The sequence below is a fragment of the Glossina fuscipes genome, unplaced genomic scaffold (genome assembly GCF_014805625.2).
Source record: "Glossina fuscipes isolate IAEA_lab_2018 unplaced genomic scaffold, Yale_Gfus_2 0, whole genome shotgun sequence".
Classification (NCBI taxonomy): Eukaryota; Metazoa; Arthropoda; class Insecta; order Diptera; family Glossinidae; genus Glossina; species Glossina fuscipes.
Window position 1 is genome coordinate 20,404,472 of NW_023998414.1, and position 21,941 is coordinate 20,426,412.

Here is a 21,941-nt window from a genome sequence, read left to right on the forward strand (position 1 = left end):
CTTCCTTTTGATAAAGGAAGGTTATGAATTTTGTACTTTGAAGTCTGCTCTCTTTCAAGATGTTCGCAAAAGAACAAAGTTAGATGTCAAGACGCTTCGGACATAAAACTAAGGAAACTCTTTACAAAAACTTGGTAAATATATGCCAGCTGACTATATTCCGCAGTATTGGACCATCGTCAGTACCTTAAAATGTAGAACATCTGCATTATAGGACATTCTGACGAAACTTCAAATTTATATATGTAAACTATAATTAGCAGCTTACTGGCAAAAATATCACATAAATCCTTAACCTCGTTTCACTTTATCTACCTAATAGCGACTCATTTAGCTTGTATATTGTCAAGCTCGACACATTAATTATTATATAAATATAAGCAAATAAGTCAACACTACGCCCCCATGTATGAACAAATGCAATATGCGACCATTTTTCGATGCATATTTCTATGTGTTCGATTGCTCTGCAGTGCATACGTCCGTCACTGTTCAATTTCAATCAACCGATCAGAGCAACGCCTTTTCCCAGAAAAAGGTTTATTTCTCCTTAAATACAAACACAAGTCAACTTTTTTTTTTTTAATTTTGTATTTTTTTTGAAAATCCTTCCAGTATATTAGACAATTTATAAACATGATCTGCGTCATATTCGTGAAACATTATTTCCGTTCATTTTCAGGAACTCTACTCACTTACATAATATGCGAATACAATTAGCTCTCGATATCTCAAGCATGTTCATAGATTGCATTCTTTGAAGTTCTAAAGCGAACCCCAATATTAATATATCCTCATCTTTTATCCATGCTGTGAAGATAACAACAATAGGAAATGCTTTGCAATTCGAAATTGTAAAGAGAATTATCTTACCATGAATAATTTTAGACGGTATTACGATTCTTTCCTTAATAAAATTTGCGAAAATCCTACTTTCTTTTGCAACGAAAATCGAAATCATTTCCAAGATCTTGCTTTCCAATTGTTAGATTTCGACTTATTCATTTTATTATTGTATTTCGAAACTGTCGTAATACCTCTATGCGAATCAAATAATATAGTGACAACCTTTTAATTTGAATATTGGTATCAATATCTTAGGACATAGATTAAAAGAATTTCATGAATGCATCTGTATTAAGCTTTCAGTTTATATACATATAAGTATATATATAATTGCGTGTGTATAATACGCACGCACGTAAATAGTGATGATTCTAACATTGAAATTAATTTTAAATTAATTTTACGTAAAATTAAAACAATTTACTACGTTTAAAAATTTGTTAAAATTATTATTGTGTACATCTAAATCACCGTTCTCATCGATCCATAGTCGCCCCTTAAACTCACATAAGAATTCCAAAATGCTTAATTTATAACCGCTGTGCGATATTGTATACTAAATGGAAAGTGTTATTTTCAATAACCCTCGACTATATTTCTTTGTTCACTGCGGCAGAATGCAGTTACATGCTTCCTTCTTCCTTGGATTTTTTAGAATTTGCAACTTGTTCTGTTTGTGGTTTTTTAGCACCCGAATAAGCACAAATTCCGCCCTTGCATTGAAATGGAAATTCCGGCGCTGCCTTTATTATGTTACCATCGGCATCTTTCTTTTCCCATGGATTCCAGTATCGTAACAAAATGGGTTGAAAGAATCTATGCCATATGTACAACAGTACTGGTATAATAAAACAAGGCACACAAACCATGTTGATACGAAGAGAAAGCTAAAGAAATAAAAATTTCTACGATAATTCTTTAAAAAGTAAAAAAAAACCAAATTCCACTTCTCCCAAAGAAAATTGTTTTTTGTGATATGCAAAACAGCTGTTTGAAATAGTTTTTATTATAACTGATTACACCTCTGGTTAAAACTTATCGGTTTTCATTGACGACTCATGTACATAAACGATAATTCGTTTTGATATTTGTATAAATTGCGAAAAATATTACATAGCGTAAAAAATATGTGTATATATATATTTGTATAAATATATATTTGCGTTTGTGATTATGGACCGCACCTAGTACGTATTAGTTATGAACGTAAAAATAGCTGTTTGAAATAATTTTTATTATAACTGATTACATCTCTGGTTAAAAGTATCGGCTCTCATTGACAACTTATGTACATAAATTATAATTCGTATTGGTATTCGTATAAGTGTTGCAAGTATTACATAGCCCAAAAAAATTTGAACTTCATATATATATAAATACTACTAATACTATTAGCTACGCATACTACGTACTAATTATGAATATTTGTCGTATTTCATTATCATAAGCCTGCTTAAATGAATACGATTGAAGGATGCACGCATATTGAATTTATTTAACTTCGGAATGAAAGGCACAGTTTGCAGTCTTCTTGAGTTGATCAGTCGTTAACCACGTAAAATCCGTATCATTTACTATGGTTTGAAGTTTAAGCTTAACCAAGATTTCTGTATAGAAATTTCCAGATATATTAAACTTCAAAAATAAGCTAATTTTTTCTTAGGCATAGCCAGCATTGCCAAGATTAAAAATTTAAGTTGAAAGCAATGAAAACAATGCGTTTTCACGTAAGGGAGTTTTTAAGCATATCAGGAAAGATGGTAAACTTTTTAACAAGCTTGCTAATCAACTACGCCATTCATATTCTTAACATTAATTTTTAACAATATGTTAAAATTGATTCGCTTTCCAACAAAACGGATACGCACAATCATAATAATGGTGGCAAAACTAAATAATAAACTAGAAAACCTTGTGTTAGTTCCTATAAATCGTATTAACTAATTCATTTATTGGTAACAATCTCTACGTTATTTGAAATGATTTATCGATAATGTACATAGGAACGCTGTTGTCAGCTACATCATTTTTTAAAGAATATGCAGAGTTGCAAAAAAGCGTAGGTCCCAACTCTTAATGTACTTTCATGTTCTTAATGCGAATGGAATGTTGCTCGTTACAGGGTTTTTACTACCCCGTTTTACTCTTACCTGAACATTTTAAGAAAGAATACCACACGACTTCTGACTTACCCTTCACGTGAATTACTAAGCACTTCTATTGCAATAAGGGAATATGTATCAACGATACAAAGAGAGCATTTTTTACAAATTAAAGAAATATATAAAAGTATATAAAAAATGAAGGAAAATATAATTGCCAACTTGATTCGTTTACGTTATTGAAAGTTTGGCATTATTTATACCTTAATGGTTAATTATTAAAAGTTGCGTAAAATGCATATATAAAATTATTTTAAAAAAAGAAAAATTTTAAGTTAAAAAAATGTTTAGTTTGAACGTTTACTTTTATTTTTGGCTTTGCTTGGAAATAAAATTCTATTTCTGAGAGTAAAAATTACTTTCCTGTATACTTCTTATGTAGATACAAAAGCACGTTTCTCCAATTCTCCAAATTTTTCAATTATTATGGCTACAATAAAAATAAAAGAAAATAAATAAAAAATCGACTAAGTAATTAAACAATTATAAGTGAGAAGTTCATCCAACAACTTAGATTTTCTATGATTTTCTATGATTTTAAATAAAATACTGTTGTTGGATCTGGAATGCTAATACAATACATGGAATTTTCGATCAAATTTACTCAATAAAATACTACATCGTACTAAGTGAAACAAGTGTAGATGTTAGTTTTTCCGTTTTTTTCTTTAGTTTGGTCGTTGCCAAAATGGGCTTTCTAATTGTTTTCTTCGCAACATTCTCTTTGCATCAGGTGTTCCTCAACGAGGCCATCATGACTCTACTCTTTTCACTTTCTTATACAAATTATCGCCACGTTCGAATATTTTTCTCATTCTTACAATATGATAAAAAACAAATGATATTGGTTTGGTAGTTCCCTACATTCACATAAATATTGCCATGAATTTTTGTTCGCTATATTGTACGCGCGTTAGTGTGTATTCAATTTTATATATAATTGCTATTATTATCATTATCGTTTGTCTCTTCCTCGTTTGATATAGTTTAAACTTAAAGTTGAAATCTTCTTAAGTAATTAAGCCTTAGCTCTTTATTATATAACTATAAGTTATACTTCAGAAGTTTTAGTAACGCTATTAGCTGAAGTTTATGTTCAATGAAATTGTACGTAATTATAAATTAGTTAAATTCTTGATATCTCGAATACCATCTTGTCAAATTATGGATTCTAATAATGCGCTCATTTGTAAAGGTTGCGTTATTGACCGCTAGTGTATATAATTAACTAGTGAAAGTAACGAGTGCAAACCCTATGCATATTCATTCTGCTTGGTTCAGATTTTAAATTCCGTGTTTTTGCATATAGTGGGAAAAGAGCAACATCAGACCAATCTCTATGCATTAATTGCGTTCTACTAAATACTGTGTCTATACCGAGGTAACCCTAATAACTAGACATGAATGTAAATTTCAAAGCTTGGCAATATTTTCTTATTGTTAAATTAAAAGTAAATTTTGCTCTCAGAAAAGTCAAAACAGGTCTCACTAAGTATGTAAAGTAAAGACATCAGCAAAGCAAAAATTTCTTATTTTCTTTCTCGTTCTCATCGGATTCGGTCTTGTTTGGTGAATGTTGTGAACCGTATTTTTTTTATTTTTTTTTATTTTGCGTTTCCAACAATTTCATTTTTTCTCTTATCTGTGTGTGGGTTTTGTAAAATACTAATGTGATAAAATCAAAGGTGAAGATAGAATCGAAATGATGGCTAAAGGTATGATTGATGGATTTCAACTAACGTTGCCGAAGTAGCGAAAACAGATTTATTTTGTGTGCTCCGTAAAGACGAATTTTCCCCAAATTTTTTAGATCAACGATAATAATATTCAAGCCAAAAAAAAAAGTATTGAATCTATCAAATCGTACAAGAATAATTGTAAGATAAAAGCGAAAAATTGACGGAGATCTGCAGAGAGAACAACAATGTGGAGTCCAACACATATTAAAGTGACAAGTACGTATATGTATGTAACAGGAATGGAGTAGCCATAATGTCAGAGAATATTTCAATAGCAGATATTTCCAATGTCTACTTTATGCATTTTTTTTTTTACAATACTATTCAATTCAAATTTCTAAAGATGATTAATGAACGCATAATGCATATAGACTCCACCTTAACGAGAGTTTTTGTTTTGTGGTTGTTGATTAAATTATGTGCTTTTCTGCTATTGTTAAGTGATTAAATCGATCAATACAATGTATGCCAGTAAATTATGATAGTGTCAAAAAACTAAAGAGGGCGTTTTGAAAAATTTTCTTCTTACTCTTTAGGGATGTATTTTTATTTTAAAAAAATGTGCAAACATTTTTTTGCAATTATATTTAAACGTTTGAAAAATTAATAGTCAAATGGCCCTCAAAAGGTAAACCGCACCCAAGTTGCTTATGATATTTATGTACGCGCAACAAAAGTTTATATCGAAAAAAAGTGAACTTTTTGAAGGCCTAATATTTGTTTAATAGTAGCTATGACAATGTTGATTATAACAGATAACTAACTGGAAAGACAGGGAAGGGCTTTCTTTGCATCGTTTTGTTGTTTTTTGTTGTCTCTGTTTTGTGTGCCGAAACCAAACTGAATCATTTTTCCTATTTTATTTATTATTAATACTTTATGTACTGCATTCTCTATTAAGCACATACATGAACAATTAGCATATATATATACCTACCTACACAATCAAAGCAATTGAAGCCATCATCTATATTATGCTTAACCCAAAAAAAGCAAACAACAACTTCAGTAATAACAATAACAATAACAACGAATTACGCCAAACGTAATGTTTCCAGGTGGATCGGAATGTAAATACATAAATAACGAATTACGTTTAATGTTTACTTCTTTGTGGTATGCTGCACTTGTTAGTATATTATATGCTTTTATATAGTTCTTATACTCTTGTCTGGTTTGTCGTTTTATTAGATTTTTATGCCCATAATAGTGATTAGTGGGTCGATTGACCGGCTACGTACTAAGCATTGATGCCAAGACTTGAGGAATGATAATAAACACATGTTTTCGCTGTTGCGTTATACAATTGCAATTTCTACCTGTACGCTACGTCAATAACAGGTTACTCTTAACTAGTTTTATGTAAAAAAAAAAAAATGTTTCTTTTTTCTCAACAATCAAATAATCACCAATTTGGTGAATCTTCTGGGTTAAAAAGAAAAATAAAAAAAAAAAACTTGGATGAGGGAGAGAGAGAATGAGCTGAAGATTGGAAGAGAAGAAGTAAGATTGAGACTGATTTTGATGTCTCACATATTGCTCGCAATATCTAATGAACCATTATTTTTTTTTTTAGAGCCTTCACTAAAATATGTTTTTCTACCAAGAATATCGTTCTCTATGTTCAAAAATAGAGCGCATTGACACCTGCTAAAGCAATTATATGTATAATTATATACATATCGCCTGCATGTATTTGATTACTTTTTCACTTGAAAAAGTCCTTTGTTGAGAAAAATTGGTACGATATATATTAATAAAAATATTTTGCATCATTTTCTATAACTTTTTTCCATCTTGCTGGCAACATGCTGGCATACCATGTCGAAAGAACGACATTGGTTTGCCAGAATCCAGAGGTCAGCCAAGCTATGCTGCACAGATTTGAACAAGTGGCAATCAGAAGCTACTACGTTGGGTGAGCACGCTAGATGCGGCAGGATATCCTATTCGAATTGCAACAGTATGTACTTGACAACTTTTGCAATATGTGACTGAGCGTTGCCATGCAAGAGGATGACTTTGCATCTGTTAACCGCTATTGTTGGTCTCTTTCCCAACAATATATCGTTCAATTTATTCAATTGACGTCGGTAGATATTTACATAAGAACTTAATTCGGTTCTCGCAATTCGTTATACCTTGTCGATCCTAGACTAATCTATGACTTTTCGCACTTGGTTCCATAACGCAAACAAACCGCGACGTTGAAACGCTTCGGAATGGCATCTTCAGTCAATTCGTGTGATAGCCATATTCTCTCCGTTTGGATCTTCCTCATCGCATATCAACAGTTAGAAGCAGTTGCTTCATTAACTGCTAACGTGTTTGAAACTTCGTTGACAGTTTGAGCTGGAATTCCCTCCATTAAGTCATGCTATTGATTGTCTTTGAACTTAGTATCTCAAAGACCGTTTAAAATTTGTCTTACGCAAGATTTAATCATAGTTATTCACTAAGCTGCGACATTTTACTGTGCATGCAAACGATCCTGTTAGAATATGCATTTGTCTCAGTTGTGTTTTAAATTGATTTAATTGGACATTTTTTAATAAAAGTTTTAACAACGTCGTTCGTCATAATTGTCATTTTTACGATGGGTTTTCAAGCAGCAAAAATTTCATTTTATTATTTAGTACGTTGTGAGACCTTCTTCTCTTCTTTTCATTATCTTTTTTCATTTTCATGAAATCATACACAGTGCAGTTTTTGATGTTAGATTATTATTATTATTGGTTTAATACTTTTAGGGACACTAGAGATTTCGATTGATTTCCAAAAATAAACAATCAACTTTCCCCACCCGCCCAACCGAGGACCGGATCGTCTCTGCCTAACGTGGAAAGCACCAATCGAAATGAACTCTCAACGATCAGTTAGAAGGTACGGTTCAGCTAATCGCGAACAAGGACAGATAGAGTATTAAATTACATAGCGATTAAGTGCTTAGTAATCTTTCCCGTAAAAGCAAGTAATGCTTTTAATCATTTGTGCAAAGTCATTCGTGTAAAGGAATAATGCATTATTATATTAATATGGTCAAAAGGTCAGACAGTCGGAGGTTGTAGCGGATAAAGGGATGTGTCATTGCAAGGCTTGTTGGTTCAGCAGTAATGGCGGATGGTTCTACTATTCCCTTATCCAAAAAAATACCCCACACAGACCGTTACACTGAAGAAATACGCACCTGGGGATAGACGGGCGACTGAAACTTTCTTACCGGACGGGCTCATGTTATGCCCTGTGTTCTTCTACATCCTGTCGAGTTTACGTTCGACTTGATGACAGCAGCCAAAGTCAGTAAGATTATAGTTGTCATTATGTTGACTCCCTAAACCTTCGGATAGTGTCATTGTTAATGCATTTTATTAAATGCATATTATTTATATTAACTAGTCTCTGTGAAACATTTATCTTTATTTTAGATAGTAAGTCAGCAAGTCTTTAGTCAGATACATTGTAGTGTCTCTGCATACTTCATAACAATAATCAGAATATAATAGTGCAACTCTTGGCGAATCCGATGCAATCTCCATACTGCATGTAAAAATCAAACAGCTTTAGCGTAGCATAATTATTTTAGGTCAGAAGTTTATAAATATATTCATATAAAGATGATCCCAAACAGGGTAAAGGGAACAAAATGTTGTTTGATACTACAAAAGAGTTCAATTTCTTTGCAAGCTATTTTTCAATTCGAATAAATTTCTTTATAGTAAACAAATGAAAGACGACCGTCCTTCTACTTGACTGTTTCCTCGACAAACAAAAGCGCATTATTTTGGCTCGTTTGTCAATACAACAAAATTTGTTTATAGTTAACAAACTTTGCGTATGTTTAGCTTACTTTAAGATCAAATGGTACATTAATAAATTAACCCAGAATGTAACAAACATGCTCACAGACACGTCAAAAGTCATAAGGCATTTTTTTTCTTTGTGCTTCTCGTAACATAACAAACTTCTGCTGTGAGGAAATTCATATCAAAGATTTCGTTGCATCTCTTGCTCTGTGATAATATGTTTGTTATAATAACACAAAAATTACAAGAACAAAATATATGGTTTTTTCTTATTAATTAGTGATCGCATACAACGCCAGAAAACCATTTATGTATCTAAACCAATAAAGTCTACAAAAAATATATCCTTTTACGCGGAAATTGAATCCTCGCTAGCGTACAATAAATTTATTTCAATAACAGTGATTGGCATATGAAGAAATCGTTGCATCTGCCACGTTTGTAAAATCCGTCCTGTTGCTGAAATATGTTCGAAATTTACAAGAATCATAAATGAAATGAAAGACTACAAGAATCATAAATCAAATCGATGCTGAATTATATTCATATTATATACGTTGCAAATGATAATAGTGTGTGTGTGTGTTTGTTGTATCGGTGCAAAAATGATTATCACACAAAACAGCAAATCTTTTACATTTGAAGAAAATTTTATCGAGAGATAATTCATTTCATGAAATAAGTCTGTAGTGACAAAGTGTTTACACTGGTGTGGCAGAATAGGCGAGTACCATACGCGCTCTAAGCATGGCGCGAAACGATTTAAATGATGACCATAGTATATAGGGTATAGGGATAAGGGTATCAGAGATCAGCCAAAAATTCCATTATTATTACATTAATTGAAATGGAATTAAATCTGTTCAATCTTTCAAAGCGAGTAGGGCTTTCAATTTCGTTGATCGACCTTATGTGATTGATATTTGAAGTAAAAATTGCATTTTAACTGTCAACTACGTGCCCTATTCACTTAATTTAGTGCATGCAGTTTTCACTTATTCGGAAGTATGAATGATGGACGGATGGAAGAGTGGACCCTCCTGTGTAGAATCTGACCGGATGTGTTCTAAAGTCTTTGTTTTCATTTAGAATCCGTCTTATTTACTTAAGAGCACACCTCATAGCCTCCTATTAATTACAATATTATTGAGGTGTTGAAGGTTTTCGTTAACAAGTCATGGCAAAGCGTAAATACAACGACATTATTTTGTAACGATTTGCTGCCTTTGTGTTTTTCTCATTTTTCCCAAAAACTTTCTTTATCAACTTAACTTTTGAAAAGAGAAAAAATTGCACCTAGAGAAAGTGCAAGATTTTGGAGTTTTAATATTTAAGGCTCTGTTCTGTTCCACATTTCGTTTTTTTTTTTTTTCTTTTTTATATCGAATATTGAAGGAATACGGGGTTAAGCTAGGCCTATCGTTGCGGTTGTAATATCCGCAATTGACCATCAAGTAAGCCCATTAAATAGAGGAGCCCTAGATGGATTTAAACGCCCTTTGTGTTTATCGGTGTAATTATTTTCATGGCGACGGAAATCTAACGTCTTCCAGACTTCTTTACTTAGTAATCAATTATTGTGAAGGTTCGAAATTTTTTACAGTCCTTTGTATTATTGAGGTCGAAAGCATTTTACTCCGGACTGCGGAGTGTGATGCTCGTAATTTATACCATACATTGAAATTTGGTATGAAAAAATTTTTACCAATTTTTGTCAAATGCGAGGTTGACGTATATTTGAAACGTTAGGTTCTCATTATAGCAAATTTGGTGATCTAGGGAACAGTTAACCGGAGGATTAATGGATGGATTGGCAGACGCATATGGCTAAATCAGTTTAGAAGTGTACTACGATAGGGATTATCTAAATCGCACAGAAGTTGCAAACATGGGTTTCATGGGTTCCATGGGTCTTGGAAAAAAAAGAACGAAAGTCTCCTCTCACGAAAAGTGATTAACTTTTAATTCTTTTACGAAGAAGCATTAAATTGTGTGCCACCTTTGCTGCAATACGTTTTAAAAAGTCCCTGAAGGGAGAATAAATTTAGTTTTCCATCACACTCGTACTAAAGTGCTTTCTAAGTGGAATGTGATTTCTTGGTTGTTTAAAAGCAAATATTTAACCTGTCAAGTCGCTCCTCAAATCTGAAAACAGACGCGTACACAGCAAAATCGAATTACTTTGACGAAAAAATGTGTTCTACTTTGTGAGCATGTGCACATTTTATATATATATATATTTAGTTCCCACAGTTGGTAGAAATCCAATTAACAAAAATGTTTTTCTTCATTTTTATAGACCAAAAAAAAAAAAAAAAAAACCAAAAATATATATATATATATATATATATATATATATATTCTGATAAATTGCATTATCAAGTATGGCTTTCCACGTACTGCAATCTTCTTAAACAGCGGCGTACAATGTGAGCCGGCGTCAAAGGCCGAAATCCAGCTGTAACTCAAGTGGATATTAGCAATTTAAAGTAGTATTATTTTTCATCCATCTATGCAAAAAAAAAAATCGAAAGAATTGAACTCTATATATATGTATATATACAACATATACATATTTCGTTATGCTTTGTTACAAAAATCGCTTGTTGTATCGTCCAAAGCTGTTTTTTTTTTTTTTTTTTTTCTTGTTTTAATTTCTCTGTGAACGTAGTCCTCGTTGCTGTTATTGCTATATTTCGGTTTACAAACCAAACAAAAGAAGCAGTCAGTCGGTAGTATTTTATGTGCATGTTTACCTATGCAAGTATTGTATAATAATCTCTGCTAAATAATTGTGATCAATAAAAAATTGATTCAAAAACTTGTATCAAATGCTTAAAAACACATATAAGTATATGTCATGGTTAAAATAAATTTGATGAGGTACGTTGAGGAGGTCCAGTGAACTGTTCTGCATTAGAAAAAATGAAATCAGTTAAACTGTAAATGATCAAGACGCTAGAGAGCGTTACGCATCAAATCATTGATTATCTTAACGAGTGAAGGGAAAATCAAAGGAATAATCAAGTAATGGACGAAAGTTAATAAATAAAATGACGCGCTTCAAAAACCTCCGAGACTATATAAGTTCTTGGCCAGTTTCAAATTTTAAATGCACCTAAGCATGTCTGCCTGTTCGTCTGTCCGTCGGTCCAATTGTGTATAGTATCTGCGGTAAATATTTCCCTTAAGTGAAAATGAAGATATCGATTACAAATTCGTAAAAGAATTTGGAAGTGAGTTAAACTTTTCCATAGACACGTCTACGGCGTTCACATGCCCCCTTTGGAGAATAGAATAAAAAACAAAACAATCAGCAGCCCACTCCATGAAATTTTATTTCTTTCACTTTTTCTTGTCTTCTTTAGGATAACGGTGATGGATATAAAAGATTCGGTTATGACCGAATATAATTATCTCTCACTCGTTACAAAACTTGAAGCAAAACTCAAGACTTAACTAAATTTTTGTTTGTTGTAGCAAACGTAGAGCTTTAGTGTCCTGAGTCGAATGGAAACATGAGGTCAAATTCCTTGCTGTAACTCAGTACACTTTTAGGAATTTCCGCAGGGAATGTTGTAGCGTAAACAAGGCTTGGAATCTCAAATCGTCTACAAGCTTGTTGTCGATGACGGTTATAAAAATGTGTAGACGTATGTCAAATAAAGGAAGTAAAGCGGCTATGTGTTACATACCCTTCGGTTTGCCGCAAAGATATATGCATGAAAATCTCTTCAGACCATGTAAATAAAATACGTTATCTTCAAGGTCATAAATGTTTTTCCTTTTGTCTTAGTTTGTAATAAAATGACTTTGCTTTGATTCGAAATGCTGGGTCTCGCTATTTTCATTTGAAAATGATATCGTACAACTGATCAACTTCTGATTTTTTGTAAAAATTTGAAGTTTGGAATTCGCCAATTCGCCAATAACACGAGCAAGCTTGTTGAATAAGGTCATTGAAAGGTCGCGCAAATGCAACGTTTCAAAGTAATTCATCGTTTTCGCATTGTATTCCATAATACAATGGCAAGATGTAAACTGCTGTGCAGTAAAAAAGAACTCATTTTAAATCTCAATCAAAACTGTTTGCTTTCGAAGCCACGAAGTGGATGACCCGATACCTTTCGATACCGAAAAAGAGCCGCATAAAAGTTGCTCTCTCTCTCTCTCTCTCTCTCTCTCTGGCAGATATATTTTCGAATCTGTTGGTTTGATTCTCAGGGAACTTTTCATTAAAATTCTATTATGCGTGTTGGAAGTGGATCAAGCTGTCTTCGGAAAATTTTCATTCTTTCATTTTAATTTTTTTGCGATGACGACTTGCATTAAACTGAATTATGAAGAATATGTCGTAAGTGCTTTGCACGATCGTTCCTGATGCGCATGCCTATAGACATCTCTTATGGAAGAGCAAAATTAATATATCCTATCCATCATGGCAACGACCCTATCTAAATTAAAATTACAAGCGATTAATATGTCAGAGACACTTGAAGTTGAGATACCGTTGACAACAATAGCGTAAATGTGTTGTGTAGTGCACGAGTATTCGCACGTTTTAGGGGGCACACTTGTATGTATGTAAACATATGCATACATAGTCTTCCATCTGCTAGCGCGTAAATGTACATGTGTATGTATTTTTTTTTTTTTTTTTAAGAGTTGATTGCTTTTCATTGCAACTTTTGAATAATTTTTCTGCTATTTGCTTGTATGGAATTTGAAAGTTTTTTTTTTTTCTTTTTTTTTTGTTGTCCATTATTGCATGGTCACGTCAGCTTTAAAGTTAAAATTAATGCGAACGAAACGATTCGTTAAAAGTAATGTATATATGCGGATTTACGTAAATAAATTTTAATAATTAACTCCATTCATATTGAAATGGATATATTTAGTCAGCACTTTAAAGAAGAAGACACAAAGAAATGATTTATTTAATAAAAAATTTTAATAATTTCAATCCTATTGCTGTTCGCTTGCATACCATTTAACTGTTTCTCTGTCTTCGGCTGTGGAAGTTTTCAGCAAAAGGTTTCATGACGCGAGCTAGGAATTTGAAATTACTTTGTTTTCTTTTCTTTTTTTTTTTTTCTTTCCTTTCCTTTCTTTTCCTTTGGGGTTACTATTGCATGTTTTTTAATATGGATTTGATGCACAGATGTTTTTCACTTGTCATCATGCAAACAATTTCATGTTTTATTTCATTTGCTTTTTGCTGCACACAAGCTTAAAATATTATTATTTGTGATATTATGACTGCATACATATATACATATATCTCATTGCTTTCTATGAATGAATGAATGCCTTAATCACAGAGTTAATAATATTTTTATTTTTCATTTACTTGATCGGGTCTCTATTATAATTGTTAATTAAAAAAATTTTGAAAAATTTTTAAACTAAAAGTCGTGCAGCTTATGTTTATGTAAATAAATAAATATTTCAATTTACAAACATATATATGCTATACCCATCGTCAAAAGAATTGGAAAATCCGTTCTCAATGACGTTTAATCGATAGGTATTTTGAAATGTTTATGGCGTAGAAAAAATGCATATTTCTTAAAATTATCGCATCGCTCAATAAGTCCCCGGTCTAACACATATACGTCAACACTGTTAACAGACTCACATAACTTCGGCATAATACCAATTTTCAAACAATACGTGTCCTCCACTTTTAACTACTTTTTTGCTCACTTTGCAACACTTTCGTCGATTGCTAGTTACTCGCTTGACTGCCGATTTGACTCTGGAATGTTGTAATGTGAATTCATATATTATCCAGTGTCACATATCGCATCAAAAATATTCTTTACATTTCATCCGAAATAATACGAAAGAGTGAAACAGTGCCCTATCGACCCGATATTGGTGAACGTGACCAAATGTGGCGTACAGTTCGAACAGAGCTTTCTTTTGGCTAAATGTTCATGGAAAACAGAATATGCACTCCCTTTTGATGTCCTCACCTTGCCAGCCATTTCACGCAACTCCACTTTTCAGTCTTCCAAAAGGATTTTGCATCAATTTCGGGGTGCCAGAGCATTCAGCTTTTATATGACTATGTCTAAAATTAGCAAAGCAATCACAAACTTTTCTTTTCGACAGCCAACAACCCGTCATAACACTTTCCAAACCAAATGCTGACTTTGAACAAAAAGCAACATTTGATCGACATATTTCAGATTCAGGTTCAGATCGCGAACCCGATTCAGACATTTTGATTGTTTTGAAAATTACAAAAGTAGTGTCACTTGTAAACGAATGGTCATGAAACTCATGAAATTTTGACGCTCACCGTTTGAGGACTGACTGATGCTATTCAGAAGACATAAGGCGTCTGTCAACAATGATGTCATATATATGTATCGGATAGATGATTTGTCGCATGATGTGCTAGGTCATCGGTGATTGTAATTCAGTCACTGTTAATTCAAAATCGGGAGATATGAAAGTAAAATTGGAAAATTTCTCATTGGAGTTTCACAAATTTTGAATCAAAGGTGAACAATACTCAGTTGAAAACTAAACAGTCGTCCGTTAAAAACCTATCAAATGACATCAAACATGATCAGATTAAGTTGCATGATTTGTCAATTGACAAGCGGAAATCGGTTAGCCAAAATTAGGGGCGGGGGGGGAGAATAACAAATGTTAGCTGGCATTGTGACAGTAAATAGTTCTCAGCATTTCGCTATGCAGTATAAAGATGAGAAAGAATGAGAATGAAAACAGAATGAAAATTATCATTAGAGAGAGAGAGAGAGAGAGAGACCAGGCAAACTATTCGTAAGATACAAACAGGTGCTGTATATTGCTTTTGTGCCGAGTACTGGCCAATTTACTATGGGTGTGGGTGTGTGTGTGTGTGTCTGAAGCCATACCATTTGCCTTCTATTCTCGCTACCATTTAACGTAGTTGGTTGCAAAACATTATATTAAAAATAAAATCTCATGTGAAATTTCTAATCGGCATATTAAATATATTTCTCCGGAATAGCGTTGCAAGAATAGAAGTGTTAATCAGTGTTGCCATATTTTTGCCAAAATCATAATATATAGTGCAGTAGATGTATGTCGGAAATCTCATACATCAGTACGTTAGTCCCCGGATAGTGGAAAAACCTTATGGTTAGATTTTATGCAAATATCTTTTAAATAATTTTTTTTTTTTTAAATTATTATTATTATAATAAATTTAGCCAGAGAATAAATTCTAAGACCAAAATCTTAAAGCACTAGCATTCTAAGGCTTTCGACTTTTGTTAAAAACTCTACCGCACTTGAGATTTGAACCCATGGCCATTGACTTGCTAGTCGAGACTCTTACCTACTCGGGCACTCAGGCGAATTTTTTTTTTTTTTTTTAAATAAAATGGGCAAGTACTATAGAAATTTATTTTGAACTTTTACTCGCTTTCCAATCAAAAAATGCTTCAATTTTCGAAACTTTTTAATGAATACTTTCCGATCCGATGAATACAGCAGATCCAGTGATAAAATCAGCCATCTTTTAAAAAAGAAATCCTCTTTTGTCCGAGTCGTAGAAAAACCAACGCATAGAAGAGTGCCTTGATTAAAAATGAAAATCTGAAGAATTTCGTAGACGGATAACAAGTTCCGTAGGAATTGAAGAAAGAACAAAGAAGGGAGGAAGCATTTCTAAAAAAACTAACCCAATCGCCAAGAACTTGATATTATTCGAATGCAATCAAATGGCCGCTTGAGTACTACTTCTCAAGTCGACAATCCAGAACAATCCAGATACACAGAACTTAATTGTGCGGGATGCTTGTGAACAACGTCCCTTTATCAAAGCAATGAGATTATTTTGTGACCGTTTAGCCCAATTACGGAGAACCATCCTCACTTGTTGGGGGATAGCAGTACATAGTTATGTTGTTGTTGTTGATATTGGTAAAAATTCTCTCAGCGAGGAGAAGGTCATTTAGCATTGAGGTGAATCAAAGTTTGTCTTGTCGTTCTAAAGCAACCATTTCTGAAGTCATAAAAGTTAAGATCATCGGCTTGTAGTCGAACGTTGAATATTTGCAAGCCACACACAAGCCCGTGCACAAAAATTGTATTTCTTGCACATTGTAAATCCCAAGCTTTTATTTATGGTCTTATAAAAGCTACTTTGGGAAAAAATTCGTTTCCACCTATTAGTTAATTAAAATAAAGGCTTATTTAAAAAAAAAATAAAAAATATTGTTTTTGTATATCTTATTATATCTCATGTCGGCAATAAATGATTATTATTCATATGTACGTTGAGGTTTTTATTCAAGACCAACTTTCGATGTATTATTTGTCTTTCTTTGTATTATTACTTATTGTAACTTATTGTTTGGCATTGTTTTTTATACTCACTTTCCATTACTGCGATTTCTATTGTTTTAAAAATTCAAGAGCAGTGTTTTTGTTGTTCCGTCTTTCTTCATTTTTCTCTTCAACAATCTCGCTTCTCTAGTTGATCATGTGAGCTAATGATCTATGATCTTAAAATTTTTTATTTTTTTTGCATATATCTTAATTTTAATTGTTGCTGCGATTGTATGTGATCTACTTTTTATATCCAATAACGAAGGTTGGAGGTATATTAACTTTGTCAAAACACTTGCAACATTCAGGAGAAAATTTCAAAAGCCCTATCGAGAATGCCTTTGACGGTCTTTGCGTTAAAGGTCTATAAGCTCGGTACCTTAAAAAGGCAATCGTTGATGTCAAGATTCGCAAAATTATTGATTGGATATGAAAAAGCGGCAGGCCCAAAAATGCGGTAAAGTTTCTTCGCTTGGTTATAGAGGAATTTCGTGAGCTTAATTAGTTGCCGTGCGATCATGATGGCCATATGGGAAACCCGAAAAGATGATCGCAAACTTTGGCTCGGTGGGAGTGAAAAATTATAAACATAACAAAAACGATGATAAGAAGAAAAAAAAAAATCTTTAGGGTTTTAATAGAAACAGAAGCCGGCTCTTATTAACGCAGTTAGTTCGTTAAGATGAGCGTAATTGTGAACTGATCTGTTTGTCTATTCGTCTGTGAAACATTGGAAGTTTATGTTGGTAGATTGATATTCAAATACGGATACGTCTGCGGTATAAAATATAAACTGAAAACACTTTTGGCCGATTTTCTTTGCCTGTGTACTCATAAAACGCCACAGAAATAATCATAAAAATTTCCACCCACTTTCTATGGGTGACAAAAAAAAAAAACATAATCGACCATGGCCATCTAATATTCGAAACTCGAAACATCATTTATATCGTTTTTTTTTTTTTTTGTTTTAAGATGAAGGGGGTGGGTATAAAACAACCGGCCACAGTTAAATAAAATTTTTCTACTGTTTTGCAATTTTAATTAAACATTCATATGAATTTTGGGCGGATTTTTGTATTGTTTTTATTTCTAGTACGCGGGGCCAGGGGCTTACTAACAAAAGGTAAAGCTAACACCAATAATTGCTTTGTTACCATCGGCCTGGGGAAAGAACGTTATCAGACTTCAATTAAAGACAAGGCGGAGTCAAATGTCACTTGGAATGAAGAATGCGAATTGTAAGTTTGTATATTTGTGCATGTACTCCTTAATGATAGTCTTTCCATGTTAATCATATAAATTTTAGAAAAATTCCCGATCAAGGCAATCGAGCCGAACTAGTGTTGACATGTCTGCATCATAACAATTTGGGCTTAGATGAATTTCTTGGCCAAGTTACTTTGCCTTTGAATGAAATGGATGTTTACGATCGGCCACGAGCGAAATGGTTCAAGCTCGAAAGTAAACCGGGTAAAGAGAAGAAGAACAAAGAGCGCGGTGAGTTGGATGTTTTGATATCGTTTACTGTCAAATCGGGTTCTCTGACCGATCTTAGTAAAAAGGAGAAACACAAGTCTTCCATTGGCCAATTAGCCTCGTCGGTCGGCGGTAGCCTTTTATCTATTGGTACTTTAGAAAAACGTAAAGGCATCAAAAAATTTGCAAAGTCCTTGGGTTCAAAAATGCATTTGAATGGCAAGAAAAAGAATAAAGACAGCGATGATATGTCTTATAGCGGTTCATTTGCCAGCATTGGTTCGCCAAATCGTGTCAAGGTCATAGATAGTGAAGATGAAGATGATTTCCAATTTGATAATTTGTCGCAGAAGAGCTCGGTAAGCTCTTTGAATATGCGCGACGGCGTGGCAAAACATTCTCCACCTATGGGTTCAGCGGGCAAAGGCTTTACGGGAGGTAAGGACTATCTTAGAAACGATGGATCTGACAATCTCAGTGTGGATCCTGAATTGGAGCAAATTGAAAACGATTTTAGTATAAGAACGCGCACTTTGCCGCCGCCTTCCAAACCTCCACGCATAACACCTCACAATGAAATTGCCGACGCGGTGAAGCCGCCACCAGTAGATGAATGGGAAGCAAAATTATATGGACGTCATTTGGATATAGGCGGTTCGGAGTCATTAAAGAGGCGATCCTGGGAACCAGCTTGTGTACCATTGCCAACGGCTAACGAAGAGCAAGATGACGAAACTCTAAAAGAGGAGAAACAGAAGTTAGATGAGACGAAATTTTTAACAGCAATAGAAAACGAAGAATTAACTAAGAAGCATAATAATGAAAGGATTGCAGAGATAACAGCGAAGGAACCAGAAATTAACTCTCCTAGTATTAGCGAAAAAGAAGAGGAGGAGGAGATCGAACAACGGAAGCAACCACAGCAACCGGACGTAGTCTTGCAAACTGCAAAGAAGCATAATTTAAAGGATGAACGACCCAATGAGCTAAATCTGAGCAACGAAATTCAACCTCAAAAGCTTTCTTTGATATCACCCGAAAACGAAAGAGAAGAATTTGATAAATTTAATGCAACATTCGCTAAATTCGAACAACGTCATAGCGCGAAAATTTTTGATTTAGAAGCAGAAACCAATAACTTTTTGCAAAATGAAACTAAAAGTTGGAACAATGTACCCCAACCTAAACCCAGAATGCGCACACCGATTGGCGAAGAAAGTAAAACAGAAGTCCTCGAATCGAAAGTTGAGTTGATCGTTTCGCGAACGGGAGAAGAGATAAAAGATGAAAAAACGATTGAAAAGGAAAAATTAGAAGAGAAGGAAAAAGAAAAAGAAGAGGAAATTAAAGTTGAGAAACAGCGTTTACTAGAAGAGGAGAAGCGTCGTGAGGCTAAGCGGCGTGAGGAAGATCAGCGAATTTTAAATTTTGCCAAACGTTTAGTGGTGGTTGAAGAGAAAGATGAACAAACAGCTGAAGCTAATAGCACTGAACAGAAGAATAAACAAATTCCAAAAGAGACAAACGAAAGTTCAACAGTAACGAATGAATATCGAAACGTACGTCTCGCTAAATCCAGAACATTAAACAATAATGAAAATAATCATCAATTTAATAACAATCTCAATTATATAAAACGAGGTGAGAGCGTGAGGAAGACGTTAAAAGAATTGCGAACAAGTATCAGCTGGAGCAGTTTAATGTTATTGTGGTGTGTGTTTGTGTGGTTGAAACAAAGTGTAGAAGAAAATCCTTTTAATGCCAATCCTTAATTCCCACTGATGATGTTGTCGATCCAAATTTTTGAAAGCTTATTTTATTTTCATTTTATTATGCTTTCTTATATTATTCGTTTTCATTCCAATAAGAATTACCTGTGTATTAGTGTTATTTACATTTATTTTTTACATATGTTTGTGTACGTATGAGCTTGAGATACCTATATCATTAGTCTTCTTATGAAAACGCATTTGTATTTACAGCACGAACACACCGACCACCAACCACTCTCATTAAACACTCATATGCATGTTCGTCGCTTTGCTTTTAAAAAGAAAATCATATTAAAACGATTTATTTTTAATACATTATAGAAAAGCAAAATAGTTCACCATCGACCACTCCCAGTCCACAAACAGGGGAACGTATCATTATCGGTCATGAAAAGTCTATTACACAAGCTGAACGGCGAGCGGAAATATCAGCAGCTTTAGCGAAAAAGTATGAAGGAAAATCGCGAGAGGTAAGGGTTACTTACTTAATAAAATGCATATACAAATTATATGCATATAGAAATTTGCGTTTCGTTCTTATTATTAAGGAACTCATGCTTATCGCCAATGGTATGGAAAATGAAGCTTTACTGCAGCGTCAACGTGTTAAAGAGCTGGAGGACTATTTAGATAATTTGCTTTTGCGTGTTATGGAAACTCATCCGAAGCTATTGCAAAATCCATATTCGCGCACTACATCGGCAAAAAGGTAAATTATCAATTTTTTTAGCAGAATTTGCTCAATTTTGTTTCCTTTTCATAAACGCATTCATCATACCAATCAATTCACAATTACTCCCAATGCGAAATGTTTTAATGTTTAAATTCTGTTAACTCTCTTCTCACTCTTTTTCGCACTCATTAACATATTTCGAAAGCAATTATTCTCTTATATAACCATCCCTCTCTAAGGCTATTATTACTATTATTCGTATTCCTTTTAGTGTTTTCACACATTAACAACGAATGAATGATTCGGAAATTGATTAATACGAAATTTTCTTTAGTTTCAAAAATTACATCAATATGAACGATTTTTTGTAAGCATGCTTTGCGGCGCACCCTTTAACTACACATAACGCCATCAAACGCTTGCATGATATGAAATTTGTTTCTTTGTTGCCGCTCCTGATGTTTTTTTTTAAAGAAGAAACTTTTCCAAAGCACCAAGTAAGAAATTTTCTTTGATTTCTTTTCTTTTTTTTTTTTTTCATTCTTTTTAATATAATTTTTGTTTTATTTTGCTCTCAACGTTGTTTACTGTGATCATAATACGACACGACATACACAATACGATACAATATACACACAGTACAGTACAGTACAGTACAGTACAGTACAGTACAGTACACATATATATTGTTTCTAATTCAATATTCATATAAAACTCAGTAAAATGATTATGTTAATGTGCTTTATAAGCAGCTACACATGATATAAACGATCTCGTACATATAATATTTTAATTTTTGTATTTTTTAGCGGTTGATAATGTTGTTGCTGCACCGAAGTTGATTATATATGATACTACTAAAACAAACAAACAAACAAACAAACAAAAAGAAAAAGAAAAGTATTGAAAATGACAAAAACGATAAAACCACACAAAAAAATCACCATAATGCCTTCAAGTGCAAATTCGAAAAGTGCTTTTCTAAATGTTATATATATATATATATATATATATATATATATAAAATCTGTTGTTATAGTAAACTCTAACTGCATAAAAAAATTGCGTAAAATAATTTTTACTAATTATTATATAAAAATTTAAGAAAACGTTGGTATTTTTATTAAAATTTA

At 33.1% G+C, this 21,941-nt stretch overlaps 2 protein-coding genes across 5 annotated transcripts; one reads left to right on the plus strand and one right to left on the minus strand.

The window, feature by feature from the left end:
• Window positions 1–582: 582 nt before the first annotated feature.
• LOC119641411 (UPF0729 protein GD16342) lies at window positions 583–1,782 on the minus strand. The gene has a single exon (XM_038040058.1). It carries the CDS (start codon window positions 1,713–1,715, stop codon window positions 1,470–1,472), a length of 246 nt encoding a protein of 81 aa, XP_037895986.1. The 5' UTR covers window positions 1,716–1,782; the 3' UTR covers window positions 583–1,469.
• A 3,040-nt stretch (window positions 1,783–4,822) lies between these two features.
• On the plus strand, window positions 4,823–21,941 carry LOC119636452 (rab11 family-interacting protein 5). 4 transcript variants are annotated; one of them, XR_005247142.1, is made up of 7 exons: window positions 4,823–4,963; window positions 17,981–18,125; window positions 18,194–20,004; window positions 20,457–20,605; window positions 20,684–20,844; window positions 21,143–21,305; window positions 21,618–21,941. XR_005247142.1 is itself a non-coding variant. In XM_038031804.1 (6 exons), exons 1-6 carry the CDS (start codon window positions 4,933–4,935, stop codon window positions 21,622–21,624), a joined length of 2,304 nt encoding a protein of 767 aa, XP_037887732.1. In that variant the 5' UTR covers window positions 4,823–4,932; the 3' UTR covers window positions 21,625–21,697. The 4 variants fall into 4 exon arrangements, 3 of the variants coding, with proteins under 3 accessions (XP_037887732.1, XP_037887724.1, XP_037887740.1); XM_038031804.1 differs by lacking the exon at window positions 21,143–21,305 and having other exon boundaries at window positions 21,618–21,697; XM_038031796.1 differs by lacking the exon at window positions 21,618–21,941 and having other exon boundaries at window positions 21,080–21,171.